This window comes from Diabrotica undecimpunctata, chromosome 8, assembly GCF_040954645.1.
Source record: "Diabrotica undecimpunctata isolate CICGRU chromosome 8, icDiaUnde3, whole genome shotgun sequence".
Classification (NCBI taxonomy): Eukaryota; Metazoa; Arthropoda; class Insecta; order Coleoptera; family Chrysomelidae; genus Diabrotica; species Diabrotica undecimpunctata.
Window position 1 is genome coordinate 106,369,346 of NC_092810.1, and position 16,723 is coordinate 106,386,068.

The window sequence follows — 16,723 nt, forward strand, 5'->3', positions numbered from 1 at the left end:
GCAATTGATAACGTTTTCTATAGTTTTACCTTTGCCATTAGTATGGTTTGACCCCCACATAAAGTTATGAGCATTGAAGTCACCTACTAGAATATATGGAACGGGGAGCTGATATATAAGATTTAGAATTTCAATTTCTCTAAGGGGGTAGTTAGGAGGAATGTAAACACTGCATATCGTAAGTTTATTAGGACACCAAGTAGTTACGGCGATAGCCTCGAGTTCGGTGGTGATGAGAAGATGGGATGAATATATTTCACTTGAAATAAAAATAGATGTCCCACCACTGGCTCTGTCACAATTAGTTCTGATATAATGATATCCTTCGAACTTTTTTAGTGTGGAAAGCTTAGATATTTTTGAGTTCGTTTCTTGTAGACATATGATATCGGGTTGTTTTTCTGTCACAGTTGTTGGATTCTTTCAATACGGGGAAAGAACCCATCGCAGTTCCATTGGATTAAATTGAAGGTGAATCTTGAGTTGAAGGGGTAAGGGGCAACTGAGATGGTTGTTCTGGCTGTTGGGAGATAAGGATTTTGGTTTCATCATCGGTTAGGAGTTCAGATGAGACGCTGATATTATCAGAATCATCTGGGTTTAGCTGTCTTTTGATTTTCTTTTGAAGTCTCGTAAGTCAATTTTTAAGGGATCTTTCCTTAGTTTCTGAATGGAGAACTGTTATGTCTTGTAATAGTCCTTCAATATTTGACGTAAAAACAAAAGCTTCATTAAGTGGACTAGGATTACCATGTGTATTTTCTAGGAAAGCAATAAACTGAGTCTCGGTCAAAGTTAGACCAGATGGATTATTTTTATAAATGGCCGCTACGGATTGTAGTGAACTAGCTGTTAGATTATGTTCCTCTGATTTTGTAGTTTTTGCTTTTTTCTTGTGAGGTTTGGAGATAGTGTTTGTTTTTGTGGATAACGGAGGAAGCATTTGGTTAGACGCTGGTTCGGATGTACTTGCTGAAGATAATAGAGAAGGAATATCAGAATTGCTGTCTGTTGATATAGCTCTTTTTTGTCCTTGTGCGGGTGGAATTGATGGGTGTATAGTTTCAGTATCTATTTCAGTGTGGGTTTCTGTGCAATTTAAAGTAGTTAGGTCTGATTGAACAGGAGTGTTTACGTCAGAAATTATATCAGTAATTTCAGATGTAGAGATAAAAAAACAATGCAATTTATCCGTAGAAATAAATATTCAATAAGGTGTGTTTTCGTATGTAATAACGAAGTTTCTATCTATTGAAAAGTTCTCTTTATCGGGGATAATATACGTTACTCTTCGGAAGCTCATTATGTGTGCATAACCTTCTCCGAGTGCACCACATTTCACAAATGACACAGGAGAGACCAGCTGTAATCCAATATCTTTGAGGGCTTTCTCAATTATGGAATGTGAAATTGAAGGAGATACGTTAGATATAAGAAGGCGTTTAGCTGGGGTGATAAGTCTTCTGATGGGAACTACTGTAGAGTTGATAGAGATATTTTGATGTGTTTTTAGAAGGTTATCGACAACTGTAGGCGAGGAAAGATAAATACAGATGCGGTTATTTGGAATACGTGATGCAAAGGTAATGTTTTTTGGGATAACAATGTCCCCTATAGCTTTAACATAGTCAAATAAAACAGTATTTGGAATAGCGTGCATTAAAATGGCTTGCTCCTTACGTGGGAAAGTAGGAGGTGGAGGTTTGGATAAAGTAGCAGCGACATATGATTTTGTGGGGAGGACTTGTGGAGTTGTGAGGTTTTAATTTGAGTTCATTTTTGTGAGTGTTCCTGGATACCAAAAACACTTCACTTAATTTTTAGTATTGCAACAGTCGTCCTATTAGGACACTGTGGATAAAATAATAGGAATATAACAGTTACCTGTATCTGCAGTTTTCCTTCAGTTGAATATAATAATATTATAGTCCAATAATAATTGCTTTTTCCATAACACACAAAATAATTCGAATTATCACATCACAAGGTAATGTTTACTCGTTGGCTACATCAATGGGAATCTTGAATACTAATTAATTGTAATATAACTATTAAATACTGTTTAATATACACACAATTATTAAAAATTAATAGGAGAACTTTTAATTATCAAGTTTAACTTTGACAGTTATTTGACAGATTGAACATAAATATTTAAGTTACATATCTTTTCGTAAACTTTTCTACTACTAATAATAAAAAAACCAAATAACTTACTTTAATAGACAATTCACAAATTACCTAATTTAATTTTTATAATCTATGCAACGGAGTATCTCAAATTAAAAAAAAAACATCAATTTTCGTTTATTAGAACCAGAGATATTACAACTAATGTACAATGGGCATCCTGACCTGGAAGTTAATCAGTAGAGTAGGAAAATATCGACTCTTAAGTTAGTGAATTTTAAGGTAATTATACCCGTTTAAAAATTGCAAGAGTGAGTTGGTGAAGTTTCTGTGTAGGAGTTACATCAGAGGCTCTGTAAGTCAGATTATATTACATCAATAATATTATCAGTTGCGACTGAAATATTCATTTGACAACAAAAGAAAAACCACCGAATATTTTAAATACAAACAAAAATTTCTTATCTTTTTTGTTTTTACACCGACTGAATCGCCTTGTTATAGTTTTGATACAGGACCGTATTCAGATCTAATGACTAGTTTCAAAGTTTATTTAAATGGATAATATTAATTTCGGATTAGCTCAAGGAATGAGCTGCATTTTACCACCATCGCCTAAAAAAACGTACTTATCAGTAACCAGTACTCGTAATTTTCAATCCATAGAGCAACTGTATTTACTTTATCAGAAAAGGTAAAATAAGAAGATTACCTTGTATCACTCGTATCAGTTATATATTTAAAAGATATAATGTTCTCTTCATGTATAGCTAATAAAAGGATTTGTATTTATTTATTTAAAGAATTAGTTGACAAACTAATCAACATTCATCAAGGATGAATCATAGTAAACAATCAAATAATACAAGAAAGAACATTAAATTATTTCTAGTGAACGACTAATATTATTAAATGGATGTCCAACAATTCCACATAATATTTTAAAAACAGAACTACAGAATTTAGCTATTAAACTTGTCTCACATATCATTCTTAGAATTGGCAAATATCTTTCGGAATTTCAACACGTACTAAGTTTCCGTAGACAGGTACAGTGCACAGATTCTAAATGTGCCGGTGGGAGATGGCTTCTATGCGCTGTATTATAGTCGATGTATGAGAGAAAGTTTTCAAAATAATGAAATAACAAATAATAATATAAAATTTGTTATTTCATTATTTCGAAAACTTTTTCTCTCATACACTACTACTACTACTAAGGATTTCCACAGTTTTCACTGTCTTCCTTCACTCAACCGTTTTCTCCAATTTTCCCTGTCATTCCAGTCTCCATCTCGCAGGGTTCTTTTCTCCATAGCCTCGTCGATTTCATCTCTGAATGACCTTCGGGGTCTTCCTCTCTTTCTTCTTCTACTCGGGCTCCATTCTGTGATTTTGTTTATCCAGCGTCCTCTGTCCGCTCTTCTGACGTGGCCGTACCAGGATAGTCTCTTCTCCTCTATATAGTCGATTATGTCTGATTGCACTCCCATTCTCCGCTTAATCTCTGCGTTTTCAATTCTGTCTCTTTTTGTAAGTCTACAGCTTCTCCTCAGGAACTCCATTTCTACTGCTCTTATTCTACCTCTATTTCTCTTGTTTATTGTCCAGTTTTCGGACCCATATGTCAGGATACTTCTTGTCAGGGTATTATATATTCTCATACACCAACTTAATTATAACCCATAGAAGCCATCTCCCACCGGCATGTTTAGAATCTGTGCACTGTATATATTTTACCTTTAGACGACATTATACTTCCTGAATTCTTATTAATTTGTCATGACAATACAAACTATAGAATGTTTATTTCTTTAGACCAAAACTGCTATTACATTTGTATAAATATTGACCATATTAATCAAACTGTTCTCAAACAAATTATAACTCCAGTTCAATAATAAATAACACAGTAACTACAGCAGACAATATCACTGACGTAACACAACATTTAGTACAAATCCATTCAGAACCAAATTATTTTATAAAAAACACTTAACTTAAACAACACAAAAATAAAGAGGTGAATGTTAATAAGCCAAGGCCAAAAACCGATAACTTGCCTAGAGATAAAAGTATAATCGTTAATAAAACAGAATCAGAAACCAGTGAATCATTGTTCACTTTACAAATTAGCGCAGTTCCTACACAGCAGTACCTACACACCTACACAGAGCTAAAGAGCTTTCTCTGAAACAGTCACTCCACCCGAAACTCCTGAATGTTTTATACAGGCTGCTAAAGATATACATTCAAAAAAGAAGAAAACTATCCCAACAATAGTTTCTATTGATATGCAGAAATTAATGCAGCCAACTAAAGCATTTTTTGAAGACGACGCAAACGAAAATATTTTTAATTACAAGAATTGATACACTTTTTTGAAGAAGCGTACGGCTCACATTGAGTGTTACTCAAACTTTTATAAAAGATACTGAGGGGTTACTAAAATTATTAGATAACATTGATCCTCTGTTCAAGAAAAAATTATATAAACACGTTGTACAAAAATTAAGCTTAAAATATCCAAATTGCTAGATACCTCCTCTGAATTTCCTCCTCTGAATTAGACAGTGATCAAGTAAAAGAATAAAAATTAACATAAGGAACAAAATAACAATACTTCAGTGGAACATTAACGGGTATTACACACAAACTAAAAATTTTTAAATTATTATTTACTAAACACTTACCTTCAATAATATGTATTCAAGAAACGAATTTTACTAATAAAAAATTAGAAAAATTAAACACAGTTACAGGATATCATAAAAACAGACGAGATTTTAAAAAAAGCTAGTAGAAGAGTTTCTATTTCCATGTTAATTGTCCATTGGAATTTAGACAAATACCTTTAAAAAAATTATATACCTTTTATAAAGGATTTTAAATAAATTTTTTTGTGATACATGGCATACAGCCAGCTACAGGAACTCAGTTTCCTTGTGGAAATACCTTTAAAAAATAAAGTTGTTAAAGCAGTAGCAGTAACCATAAAAACTCCAAAAGTCCTTAACATTTATTTTCCACCGAATACTGATAAGAAATAACTAACATTATAGATCAAATTCTATCATCTAAAATTATAATAGAAGATATAAGTGGACATAATCTACTTTCAGGACCTAATAGATATAACAAAATAGGACACATAATGGAAACTGTTGTTAGTAATACCAATATTACTCTGCTTAACGATGGATCTCCAACAAGATTTGATTCTGTTACTGGAAATATAAGCTGTATTAACTTATCTCATGCAGACCCTTGTTTGGTATAAAACGTAACTTGGGAAGCTAGTACACAATTGTATGTAAGTGATTATTATCCCATAGTGATACATTTCGGAGACAAATAAGAAATTCAACCTTACACTAGATGGGATACAGAAATAAAGTATTGGTCACCGTATACACAATTTGTGGTCAATCAATTGAATTATTTTTCAGATATATTTCCGAATGACAATATAAGTAAAGGATTTAGTAAATAAATTTTTCTTTGTCACACTTTCCGCAGTAGATCATATTATAATCGGAAAAAATAAAATAGCAAGAAATCGTATTCGCTGTGTGCAAGTATTTGGAATGGATACGAGAAACGATCGTGCCCGTGCAACGGTGAAATCTTGCAACTTGGTTATCCTATTGTATAAGTAGTTCGCAAATGCTGTGTTATAAATTGTGAAAATATAACAATAAATATTATATAAAGTTTTATCGGTTTCCAAGATTTAAGCACAAATTAATGCAACGAGAAAAGTCGATTTATATCATAATAAAGCATAAGTAAGTAACACAACCCAAATTCTTTATTCATACGCCAGATTTCATAATAAGTATAACGTGAACATTAAATTAAAGTTCACTTGTAAAAGTGTCAATTTTACAATTCAAAGTGTAAATTTCAGTAATATAATATTCACTTTAAAGTGTAAATTTCAATAATAACCATGTTGGCTCAATTTTATTTACTTAATTTAATTAATTAACTTAACTTATTTTTTTTCAAATTTAAAAGAAAATGCTAATTTCATCAAGTTTGGATTACGCCACCCAAAAGTTGATAGGAAAAGAATTAATTATTTAAACCAATGTGATAGTTTGTTTCTTTGAAAGGTTTGGATTGACAAAAGATGCAGTTATGCAATTTAGTCTCAAATAAACATGATATGCAATTATTAATTGTAATTTACAGTGGAGATGATAGTTGGTTGAAAAGGTATTTTATGATTTATTTTCTGGAATCTAGTTTTTATTATTGCATCCATATTAATAGTTATACTGTAACTGTTAAACGTAAAAAATATACTTACGAATTTTTAATTCAAAAAAATTAATTAAAAGGTTAATTATTAATATAATTACAATATTTATTGTATTAAATAAACAAGTTTAAGTCACTTTATTTGCAGCTATTATGAGACTAAAATATTAATAGTGCCTTCGCTGATTTATGCCACTAGGTGTCGCTCTTCGGAACTTGCACATAGCGAATAGGAGTGCAGTGATGAAACAATCACTGTTAAGATGCTATGAAGAAGATTCACAAAGCTTTCTGTAATTACAAAGAACACAAGAAAATCTTCTAAAATGTAAGAAGTTGAGGGTTATTAGTAGAAAAAGAGTAAAAGAAGCAAAACAAAAAATCGTGGAAAAAATGTTTATCAACAATAAATAGCTCTACCCTAGCAGCAATAGTGTGGAAACAAATTCGCAACACATACTTTTCAATAGAATATAATAACAAAATTCATACATCTAGATCTGAGATAGCCAACGTATTAGCTTCATCCTTCTTCTTTTTACCGTACCCCATCCCTAAGGACATTGGCGATCATCATGGCCCATTTTACTCTATCTGCAGCCGTTCTGAAAAGTTCTATTGCCGTTTTCATACTCCATTGTCTCAGATTCTTCAGCCAGGATGTGCGTCTTCTCCCCGGTCCTCTTTTGCCTTCCACCTTCCCTTGTATGATCAGCCGCATCAATTCGTATTTCTTGTTGCTTAGTATATGATCCAAGTACATCATTTTTTCTAAAAAGTATTTCTTTATCTTTTTTCATTCTTTGTAGCGTTTCCGCATTTGTTATGTGTTGTTTCCAAGATATTTTCCACATTATTCGATAACACTGCATTTCAAAGTTAATAGGTTTTTTCTCTGTAATTGTCCAGGCCCCAACTCCATACAACAGGACAGAGAACAAGTAGCATCTCAATGCTCTAGTTCTAATTTCGATGTTGAGTTTTCCATTGCATAATATTGCTTTCATCTTATTAAAAGCACTTCTAGCTATCTCAATACGCCATTTTATTTCCGTACCTCTACCATATTCTTCATTTAGTTCGCAACATACTTTAGTACGCAACAAGTACTGATATATGTGCACCCTGCCTAAAAGTTTTCCTTTAGCATAAACACTGTCTTCTTCAATCTTGTTCTTGTTTACCACCATGATTTTTGTTTTATTTGTATTCAGTGCCATTCCACACCTTTCGCAGTATTGGGTAATGCCATTAACCAAGATCTGTAGTCCTTCTCTGCTGTCCGCAAGGAGTATCGTGTCATCTGCGTATCTAAGATTATTCAGAAGTGCTCCGGTAATAAATATGCCTTCATTTACGTCTCTTCTAATTCCTCTTTAAACAATTCTTCTGCATACATATTAAAAAGTAAAGGAGAAAGCATACATCCTTGTCTTACTCCACGATTTATAGGTATTTCTTTCGCTTTCTGTTGGTCTATTTGTATTATGGCTTTCTGATATCGGTATAGATTGGCAATGATTCTCAAGTCTTTGTCATCTAATTTTGTGTTCTGCAGTATTTTTGCCATTCGTCGGTGTTGTACTTTGTCGAAAGCTTTTTCGAAGTCGACTAGACATATGAATACGTTGCAATTGACATCTCCACATTGTTTGATTAGTGTTTGTACAGTAAATAATGCTTCTCTGGTACCAAAGCCTTTTCTGAATTCCAACTGGTTTTCTGCTATTCTATCATCTAGCTTTTTATAGATACGTTCGTGTATCACTTGTAAGAACACTTTTAGAATATGGTTAATTAAGCTAATTGTCCTGTGCTGTTCACACTTCATTGCGTTTGATTTTATGGGTATTGGAATAAATATTGATATTAACCATTCTTTCGAAATCTTTGTGTAGTAAATATCATTATCTAATTCTATTAATGTGTCCATACGATTGTTTGTTAATATTCTTAAGATTTATGTACGTATTTCATCTGGTACCGTAGCCTTTTAATTTTTTATATGTTTTAACGCTTTCTCAATTTCGTCTTTGGTGATTGGTGGCCCATTTCTTTCTCTTGGTTCAATGATCTTAATTTTCTCGTTGTCTTCGAATATCTCTTTTATGTATTCTTCCCATCTGTTTATTCTATCTGTACATTCCGTTATTATCTTGTTATTTTTATCCATGATATTTTTGATACCCTTCTTTTTGTATATGCCGGCTGTCTCTTTGATTTTCCGGTGTATGTTAAAACTGTCATTTTGTTTATCTAACCTTTCTATTTCTTCACACTTTTCTGATAGCCACAGTTCCTTAGCTTCTTAGATTTTCTGTTTGGTTATTTTATTAATTTCTTTGTACTGTTGTTTAGTTTTGTTCTTGTGTACCCTTCTTTCCGTCATCCGTTCTTTTATCTCTTGTATGATCCATTCTTTATTTTTAGATGATGTGTCTTCTTGAAGTTTTTGTTTTGTGATATTTCTCAAGATCTCCTCTACTTTCCTCCATTTATCTATTGTGGTCAATTGCTTTTGCCTTTCTATTTCCTGAATTGCTTTGTGCACTTGTTCTTTGATTTGTTGGTATATATCAGTTTCATTTAGTTTTCTTAAGTTGATTCTTGGTATTTTGTCAGATGTTTTTAACTTTTTTAACTTGAATTTCAAGTTTGCTAGAACTAGATTGTAGTCACTTGTTATATCTGCTCCTGGGTACGGTTTAGTCGATATTACGGCATTTCGGAATCTCTGATTTATTATTATGTAATCTATTTGGTTTCTTATTATAATTTTAACATCATCTCTAGGTGCTTTCCATGTATATATTCTTCGATTTGGGAGTTTATACCACGTGTTTTTGATAATGAGTTCGTTATATTTGCAAAACGTAACTAGTCTTTCACTACGTGTTCCCAGTCTGTGTTCTCCTACTACTTCTCCATCTTTTCCTTTCCCTACCTTCCTGGTAAAGTCACCCAAAATCAAATTTACTTCTTCTTTTTTAGTTTCATTGAACGTTTTGTTTACAAATCACCCAATTACTTCCATCTTTTTTTATCTTGCGCAAATCTAATCCACTGTTTGCCTACCACTGTTCTTATGTTATCTACCCATCTTTTTTAAGGTCTTCCCATGCTTCTTGTTGTCGTCCTTGGTCTCCATTCTAGAATTCTCCGTGTCCACCTGTTGTCATTATATCGGGCTACGTGACCTGCCCAGCGCCATTTCATTTTTGTAATTTCTTCCATAATATCCCTAATCTTTATTCTACGTCTTATCTCGGTGTTTCTAATCTTGTCTCTTAGTGATATTCCAAGCATGATTCGTTTCATTGCTCTTTGCGTTGTTTCTTATTTTTTAGCAGATTTTTTGCTAAGGGCTACTGTCTCCAAGCCGTAAGTACAAACTGGTAGTATGCATGTGTTATACACCTTTTTCTTTAAGTTTACAGGAATGGAGGTGTTTTTCAAGATATATGCTAATTTGCCAAAAGCGCCCCATGCCAGTTGTGTTCTTCTTTTAATTTCAGCATCTTGATTTGGTTGTCCTAGTTTGATAACATGACCTAGATATACATAATGTTCAACATTTTCTATGGTATGATTTTGTTTTGTTATATTTGTCTGGTCTCGGCTCAGTATTTTTGTTTTGCTGTAGTTCATTTTTAAGCCTACCGCTCCTGAAACTGCATTTAATTGTTGTAACATATCATTTAGTTCTTGGATATTATCGGCTATTAAAACTATGTCATCTGCGAATCGCAAGTGGTTTAAGTATGATCCGTCGACGTTGATACCCTTATTGTTCCATTCTAGTTTCTTAAAAATGTCTTCTAGAGCAAGGGTAAATAGTTTGGGAGAGACGGTGTCTCCTTGTCTTACTCCCTGTTGTAGTCTTATGGGATTAGTTTTTGTGCTTTCTTTATTTTCTAGAGATTCAAGCACTGCCCATAATGCTTTATGGAAATCGATGAACGCCATATGAATTGGAACATTATACTCGGTGCAATTTTCTATCAGTGTTTTTACGGTGTGCAAGTGGTCTATGGTACTAAAATGTTTTCTGAATCCAGCCTGCTCGATAGGTTGATAGAAATGGAGCTTATGTGTTAGACGGTTGGTTATGATTTTAGTTAGTAATTTATACAGATGTGAGAGCAAGGATATTGGTCGGTAATTCTCGATGTTTGCTTTGTCTCCTTTCTTGAATAGTAAAATGACTTCGGAGTTGTACCATTCTTGAGGAATCTTTCCTGCATCAATTACTTTATTAAATAAAATATTTAATATCTGTTCTATTTTTCTTCCACCAATTTTCAACATTTCGACTGTAATTTTATCCTCTCCCGGACATTTATTCGTTTGTAGTTGATTTAAGGCCATTCTTATTTCATAGTCGTTTATGTCCGGTATTTCTTCTGAGCCGGTGTTAATTATTGTTCGTTCAGTACGAACCTTCAGTACGTTTATTTACACCTTTAGTATTTAAAATCAAATAGGGATCTTACATAGTTTATATATTGTATATAAGTAAAAAATAACGATTAATATTTTACATATTTTATTTATTACCTATTGTTATGATCAAGTTTATCAAAAGCAGTTGTTATATACCTGTATCAAAGAGTGCCACGAAAAGGCTTTTTATTTGCTATTTTCTCTGGTTTAAATAATGTTCTCTAGGACGAGGCATGATTATAGTAGTTAAGAGGATTACACATATCATTTTGACAATTGTTTATCTCCAATCTTTTTATCTTTGTCTTTAGCCCAATATAACTATACATGTGATTTTACTCGTTATAGTTAACACGCAGATGTTTATTGCTAAGAATCGAAACGTCAATGAGCGTTATTTCTCTTCTTTGTCTATTAGTTATTCGGACCAGTATGTACCACTTGATAATATCAACACAGAACGGTGACAATATAATTTGTATTGGCTAATAATTTTCGAAGTGGAAATTGAAACGTCAATAAACTTATTTTTAACTTTAAGTGTGGCTTATTCCCACTAAAATATTAACTGATTTGAAACGAGTAAAGTAAAGTAACAACAAAATTCACAAAGAGTAATACAGCCAAAAGGTGCGTAGCTGTACTCATTTACAATAAATTAGTAAAATACGTAAAAAGCTCGTAAGAAGTTGACAAGTGAATTGTTATTATGGTTACTATAGGGGTTTATGCCGACAACGAAGATGCTGCCCTAGGAATTAAAAAAGAATTTTACGATAATCTACAGAACTTATTAGAAGGAATTAAGAAAAACAAGGAGTTTTTATCCTGGGTGACTTAAATGCCTAAAGCAGAAAGGGACAACAGTCAGATTATTGAAAAGTATAAATGATCTGAACGTTTTTACCTTGCTTAGGCGGTATGGCTCTTTAAGGAGGGACTACCTTTTTTTAACGGGAGTTTTGGATGGTATTTAATGTAAGCAGAGTGGGGAAGAGTGGCAGTATGCTGCTAGCGGAGCTGGAAAGCAGAAAATGGGCTCCCGTTTTTTAAGGACAGATAGTTGAAAGCAAAGCATATTTCGATGACGAAGCACCTTTTCTTTCCTTAAATATACAATAGGAACGGCTCTTAGATTAGCGTTTTGGCTTGCAGCTTATTTAATCTGCGATATTTAATGGAAGATGCTTCAAGGACGTCGTGATTCTCATCAGCAAGTTCATTATACAGTGTATATTAGTCCAGTGTAGAAGTTTGGCTAACGGAAATGGAACTTTTTTCATGGTATTCCTGGTGAGTATGTACCCTCGGCGATGGTAACTGGTCAGCTCTGTTGCTGGATAAAGCGCTCAGGAGATAAGCTCTCTTCCTAACTTTGCCAACTGTGAGTTAAAGATTAGTGTCCCAATTGAGAGTCCTGCTAAAGTAGAATTTTAAGTAAAAAACCGAAGGAATGAAATGTAGCCTTTCTCCTATGAGAGTTATCCGGTTCCCTTTTTTAACTGTGGCATAAAGTGATCTAAATACGACGACTTCTGTTTTGGATAGGTTTAAGGTGATCCTCCATCTGTTGCAGCAGTTACTATTTTGTTAAATTGCTTTATTGAATAAAGATGTGTGCCCCTGCGTCCTACTGAGTGTACCAGCGGAAAGTAATGCCGTGTCATCGGCATAAAGCAAGATATTTTCTGACATGTTTAGGGGGTGAGGATGTCACTATTGTATTATATAAAACTGAGCCCTGTAGTACTTCAGCTAGCCGAGTAAATAGATTTGGAAGTTTATTAGCTACCTTTACTTGGATTGTCCGATTGAAGAGATAGTATTGGATAATTTTGATAAATGATAAAAGTAGTGGAGTTTCTTGATCAGTCCCGCATGCCAGACCTAATCATAAGCCTTTTGGACATTTAGAAAGGCTATGGCGAATCTGTGATGTTCGCTTATAATAGATTGTGAAATTATACTGGCTGCTTCAATTAATGCATTTTGAGTAGAGTGCCGCATAAGTTAAAATCGAAACTTATGCGGCACAAACATGGACAATCACAAAAAAGAATATGAATATACTTAGAGTCACTCAACACGCGATGGAAAGAGCAATGCTAGGTATATCACTTAAGGACAAGAAAACAAACACACAAAGTTGAAATGGGAATACGCTGAACATGTAACTAGCAGCGATCTAAACAAATGGCACAGATCAATTTTAACCTGAAGACCATACCAACACAAAAGACCCAGAGGCAGACCTCCTATGAGATGGACAGATGATCTGAAAAAGACTTCCGGGAAAAATTGGCTACAAGTAGCGTACAATAAAAAACAATGGAAAGGAAGACTTGAAGAGGCTTATGTTCAGATGTGGACGTGAATGGCTAGACGAAGAAGAAGAGTAGAGTGACCAGATTTAAATCCAAATTTAAAATTGGCAATGATAAAGTGATCGTCTAGAAATTCTACGAGTCTTTCTTTAAGGATCCGCTCGTGTAGATTGATTTTGCTTAGCGCGTTAAGGAGCGAAATTGGTTTGTAGGATTCTACTGGTTTTGGGTTTCGCTGGTTTAGAAATCATCATTATGTTGGCTACTTTTTAGGAGATAGAAAAGTAAATCAACCTTAGACATGCAGTAATTATGTTGGTAGGCAGCAGTATGATAATCTCTAAAAGTTTTTTGAGGCATCTTCTATGGATGCCATCTGAAAGAGGAGATGTGTTTTTTCTAAGGTCACACATCTGCCTAACATTGTCTTCTTGCACAGGACATACTATCGGATGAGGATAAGCTTCCATATGCGGAAGAGGGTTGTAGAGTTGTTTTTATTAGTTTGTTAATCTCATTTCTTTGTCCTCGGATCATTCTCCATATTTCTTTTGTGTTCCATAGAAGTCTTCTTTCATCTATTTCGAGAAGCTCTGCCAGTGTTTTCTTTTTATTTTTTTAACTAAAGTATTCGTTTCATGACTGATTTGTTTATAGTGGTTACATTCTGAAAATATTTTGCCCACCGTTAGAAAACATAAAGAATAACATTTTCTAAAAATACTGAATAAACAATTAGGGTATGCTCAGTGTCAGAGCTTCATCAAAATGCAAGATGGAGTTGTGAAAAGTGTAATATAACTCTTTGTATAGAAAGATACTTTTTAAAAATTTTCATTTTAATAAATTTTTTTTATAATATTATATATTAAGACTGTGTAGTGCCTAGTGTACTCATTTGGGTACATATATATATATATATATATATATATATATATATATATATATATATATATATATATATATATATTTAGCTTTCTGGTGATGTTCTTAGCTCAAAATTCACAAATTTGCACTTAACCCACTTTTCACAAGTGACACAGATATACATATATATATATATATATATATATATATATATATATATATATATATATATATATATATATATATATAATATATATATATATATATATAATATATATATATATAATATATATATATATATATAATATATATATATATATATATATAATATATATATATAATATATATATACATAATATATATATATATATATATATATATATATATATATATATATATATATATATATATATATAATATATATATATATATATCTAATTCCCTTTTTTTTTTAAATATAGTTACATTTGAAGTTTTGTTACAAATAATGTTACTAATAAATACCTAATGCAAAATATATTAATTCTTAAAATCAGATATCGTGGGCGCTAATAAATTAATCTTCGATGATATGAGAGTAGGATTTAATGGCAGAAATAAAAAATATTTCTAAACCTTCAAGATCAGTGAGCATCGTTCACAGTTTTTTTGCAAAGTGAGCATCGATCGATAAGTCACATTGCTTCCTAGATTCACTATTAAGATTTAAAAACTGAAATTTTTCTTACATAACAATATATGGGAATCCACATATTATCTAAAAGTTCTTTTATCATTTAGATTGCTCCTAGCAATAGAAGATACGTTTTTCTTAGAAGGTAATTTTATATAAATTTTACAATTCAGTAGCAGCGCTTTTTAAATTACAATAAAATCGTACAAAAATTAAAAAACACGATAAAAAAATAAGACAACGAATTTTAAGTAGTTTATTAATAGCCATATAATATTGTCACTTAATAAAATCATTGATAATATTGTTTTTTGACATATGTTAATAGAAAATAAATTATTTTTTCCATGGCTAATGTTAAAGTGTTGCTATAACAACTGTTTTGAGTAGATAAAGTATCACTTTAACCGCAAGGGTAGATAAAGTGACACTTTAACAGCAAGAGTAGATAAAATGTTTTAACTTTTTTTATTCAATAAAATTTACAAATTCAAACCCATTAAGGATTAAAAACAACTAAAATTTTACAATTAACATTATTAGAAATATCTATTTTTGGAGCATCACAACTTGTACTCGTTTGCTTAAACACTTGATTCGAGGTACTGGATTGATTTTCTGATCCGCCAAGTATACACTTGGATACAGAAATCTTATTGCTTATTGACTCTTCAATGTAAGATTCTGCAACAGATGACGATTTCCATCCACCTAAACGTTTAACTTTTACTAGATTAGCTTCAGAATTTGCGAACATAGTAGCTGAAGAACGACGGAAACAATGCCCCGTGTACATTTCTGAATTTGCAAGTTTCAAAAAATCTGCAATCTTCTTGGGGATATTATATATAGTATTAATCCCCACCGATTTAGTAGTGCACTTTTGCTGTCGGTAATTTACAAAAAATTTAATGTGAGGTACGTTTTTTAAATCATCCTAGATTTTTGTGGCAACAATAAACTTTCTGCTTCCAACGCTGCATTTTCTACATTTGATGGCAGGTTTTCCTTTTCTTGTGTCAATTCTTTTCCGTCCATTTCGTATTTATTCACTTTTCACACAAAACGCAACAATATTCTCTGCAAAAACCAAAACGTAACATTTGTTTGACATTTGTTGACAGAGTATTTCATATCCCTAGTAACGGAGCAACACAATTGCGATTTTTGTGCTAAAAATTATAATTTTCTTTAAAATTCTATTTTTCACCTGAACTTGAAGTCTTGCTATAGAAAAAAAATGTTGTATTGCACACGACGATAAAATCGCATTATCTTCTCGAGCATAATTAGCGTCTCGACTGACGTCTCGACGCTAAAAAACGCTCTCGAAGATAAAGTACAATTTTATGGTCTTGTACAATAAATAACTATTAATAATTGTTGATCTATTGATATTTTATTTTCGCTATATTTCGCTTTATTTTCGCTATTTAAGTTATTTTCATAACAGAAGGAGGCTACCAAATTATTAGGAATAAATTATCAAAAAATTCATTTAAGTTTTTAGAGCTCATTATAGGATAATTAAATTTTTTAAGTTGAATTTTTCCTTTTTACTTATTGATTGTCATATCATTTAGAAAGCATTTTCTAGTATCAAGGGCAAAATACTTACATTATCCATAGAAAATGAAACTTCAAAGCCCGAATGCTGCAACGTGTAGCACAAAGTCCTATCTCTTAAATCGCATTGCTGTCTTGCTATGGTCAACTGTAGAGAAATCTCATTCAACTTTTCTTGTAGCATAACTCCCGCAATCCTTGCTGCAGCACAGTCTTCCAGTAGAGCAGACACTAGAGATGTAACTTTATAAGAACCTTAAACAATATAATAGATTAAAAAGCGAGGTCAATTTAAAGCTGGGCTTTAAATCAGGAAATTTTTTATTTTAAAAAGAAAATTAATAGGTTCTCATTGAATTCCGTCCGTTACTGTTTTTCCATTTTCCACCTCGAAAAACACATTTTAACATGGCTTCGTTTATTTACCCTTTTTATGATTTTCTAGGTCGACTGT

At 32.3% G+C, this 16,723-nt stretch overlaps 1 protein-coding gene across 1 annotated transcript in view; it reads right to left on the reverse strand.

Annotated features, from left to right (window-relative positions):
* Positions 1-16,723, reverse strand: part of prom (prominin) — a 614,595-nt gene that overhangs the window by 390,750 nt on the left and 207,122 nt on the right. Inside the window, exon 8 of the mRNA XM_072540698.1 lies at positions 16,322-16,524. Coding sequence (XP_072396799.1) covers positions 16,322-16,524 — 203 coding nt within the window. The remainder of the gene's footprint in view (positions 1-16,321; positions 16,525-16,723) is intronic.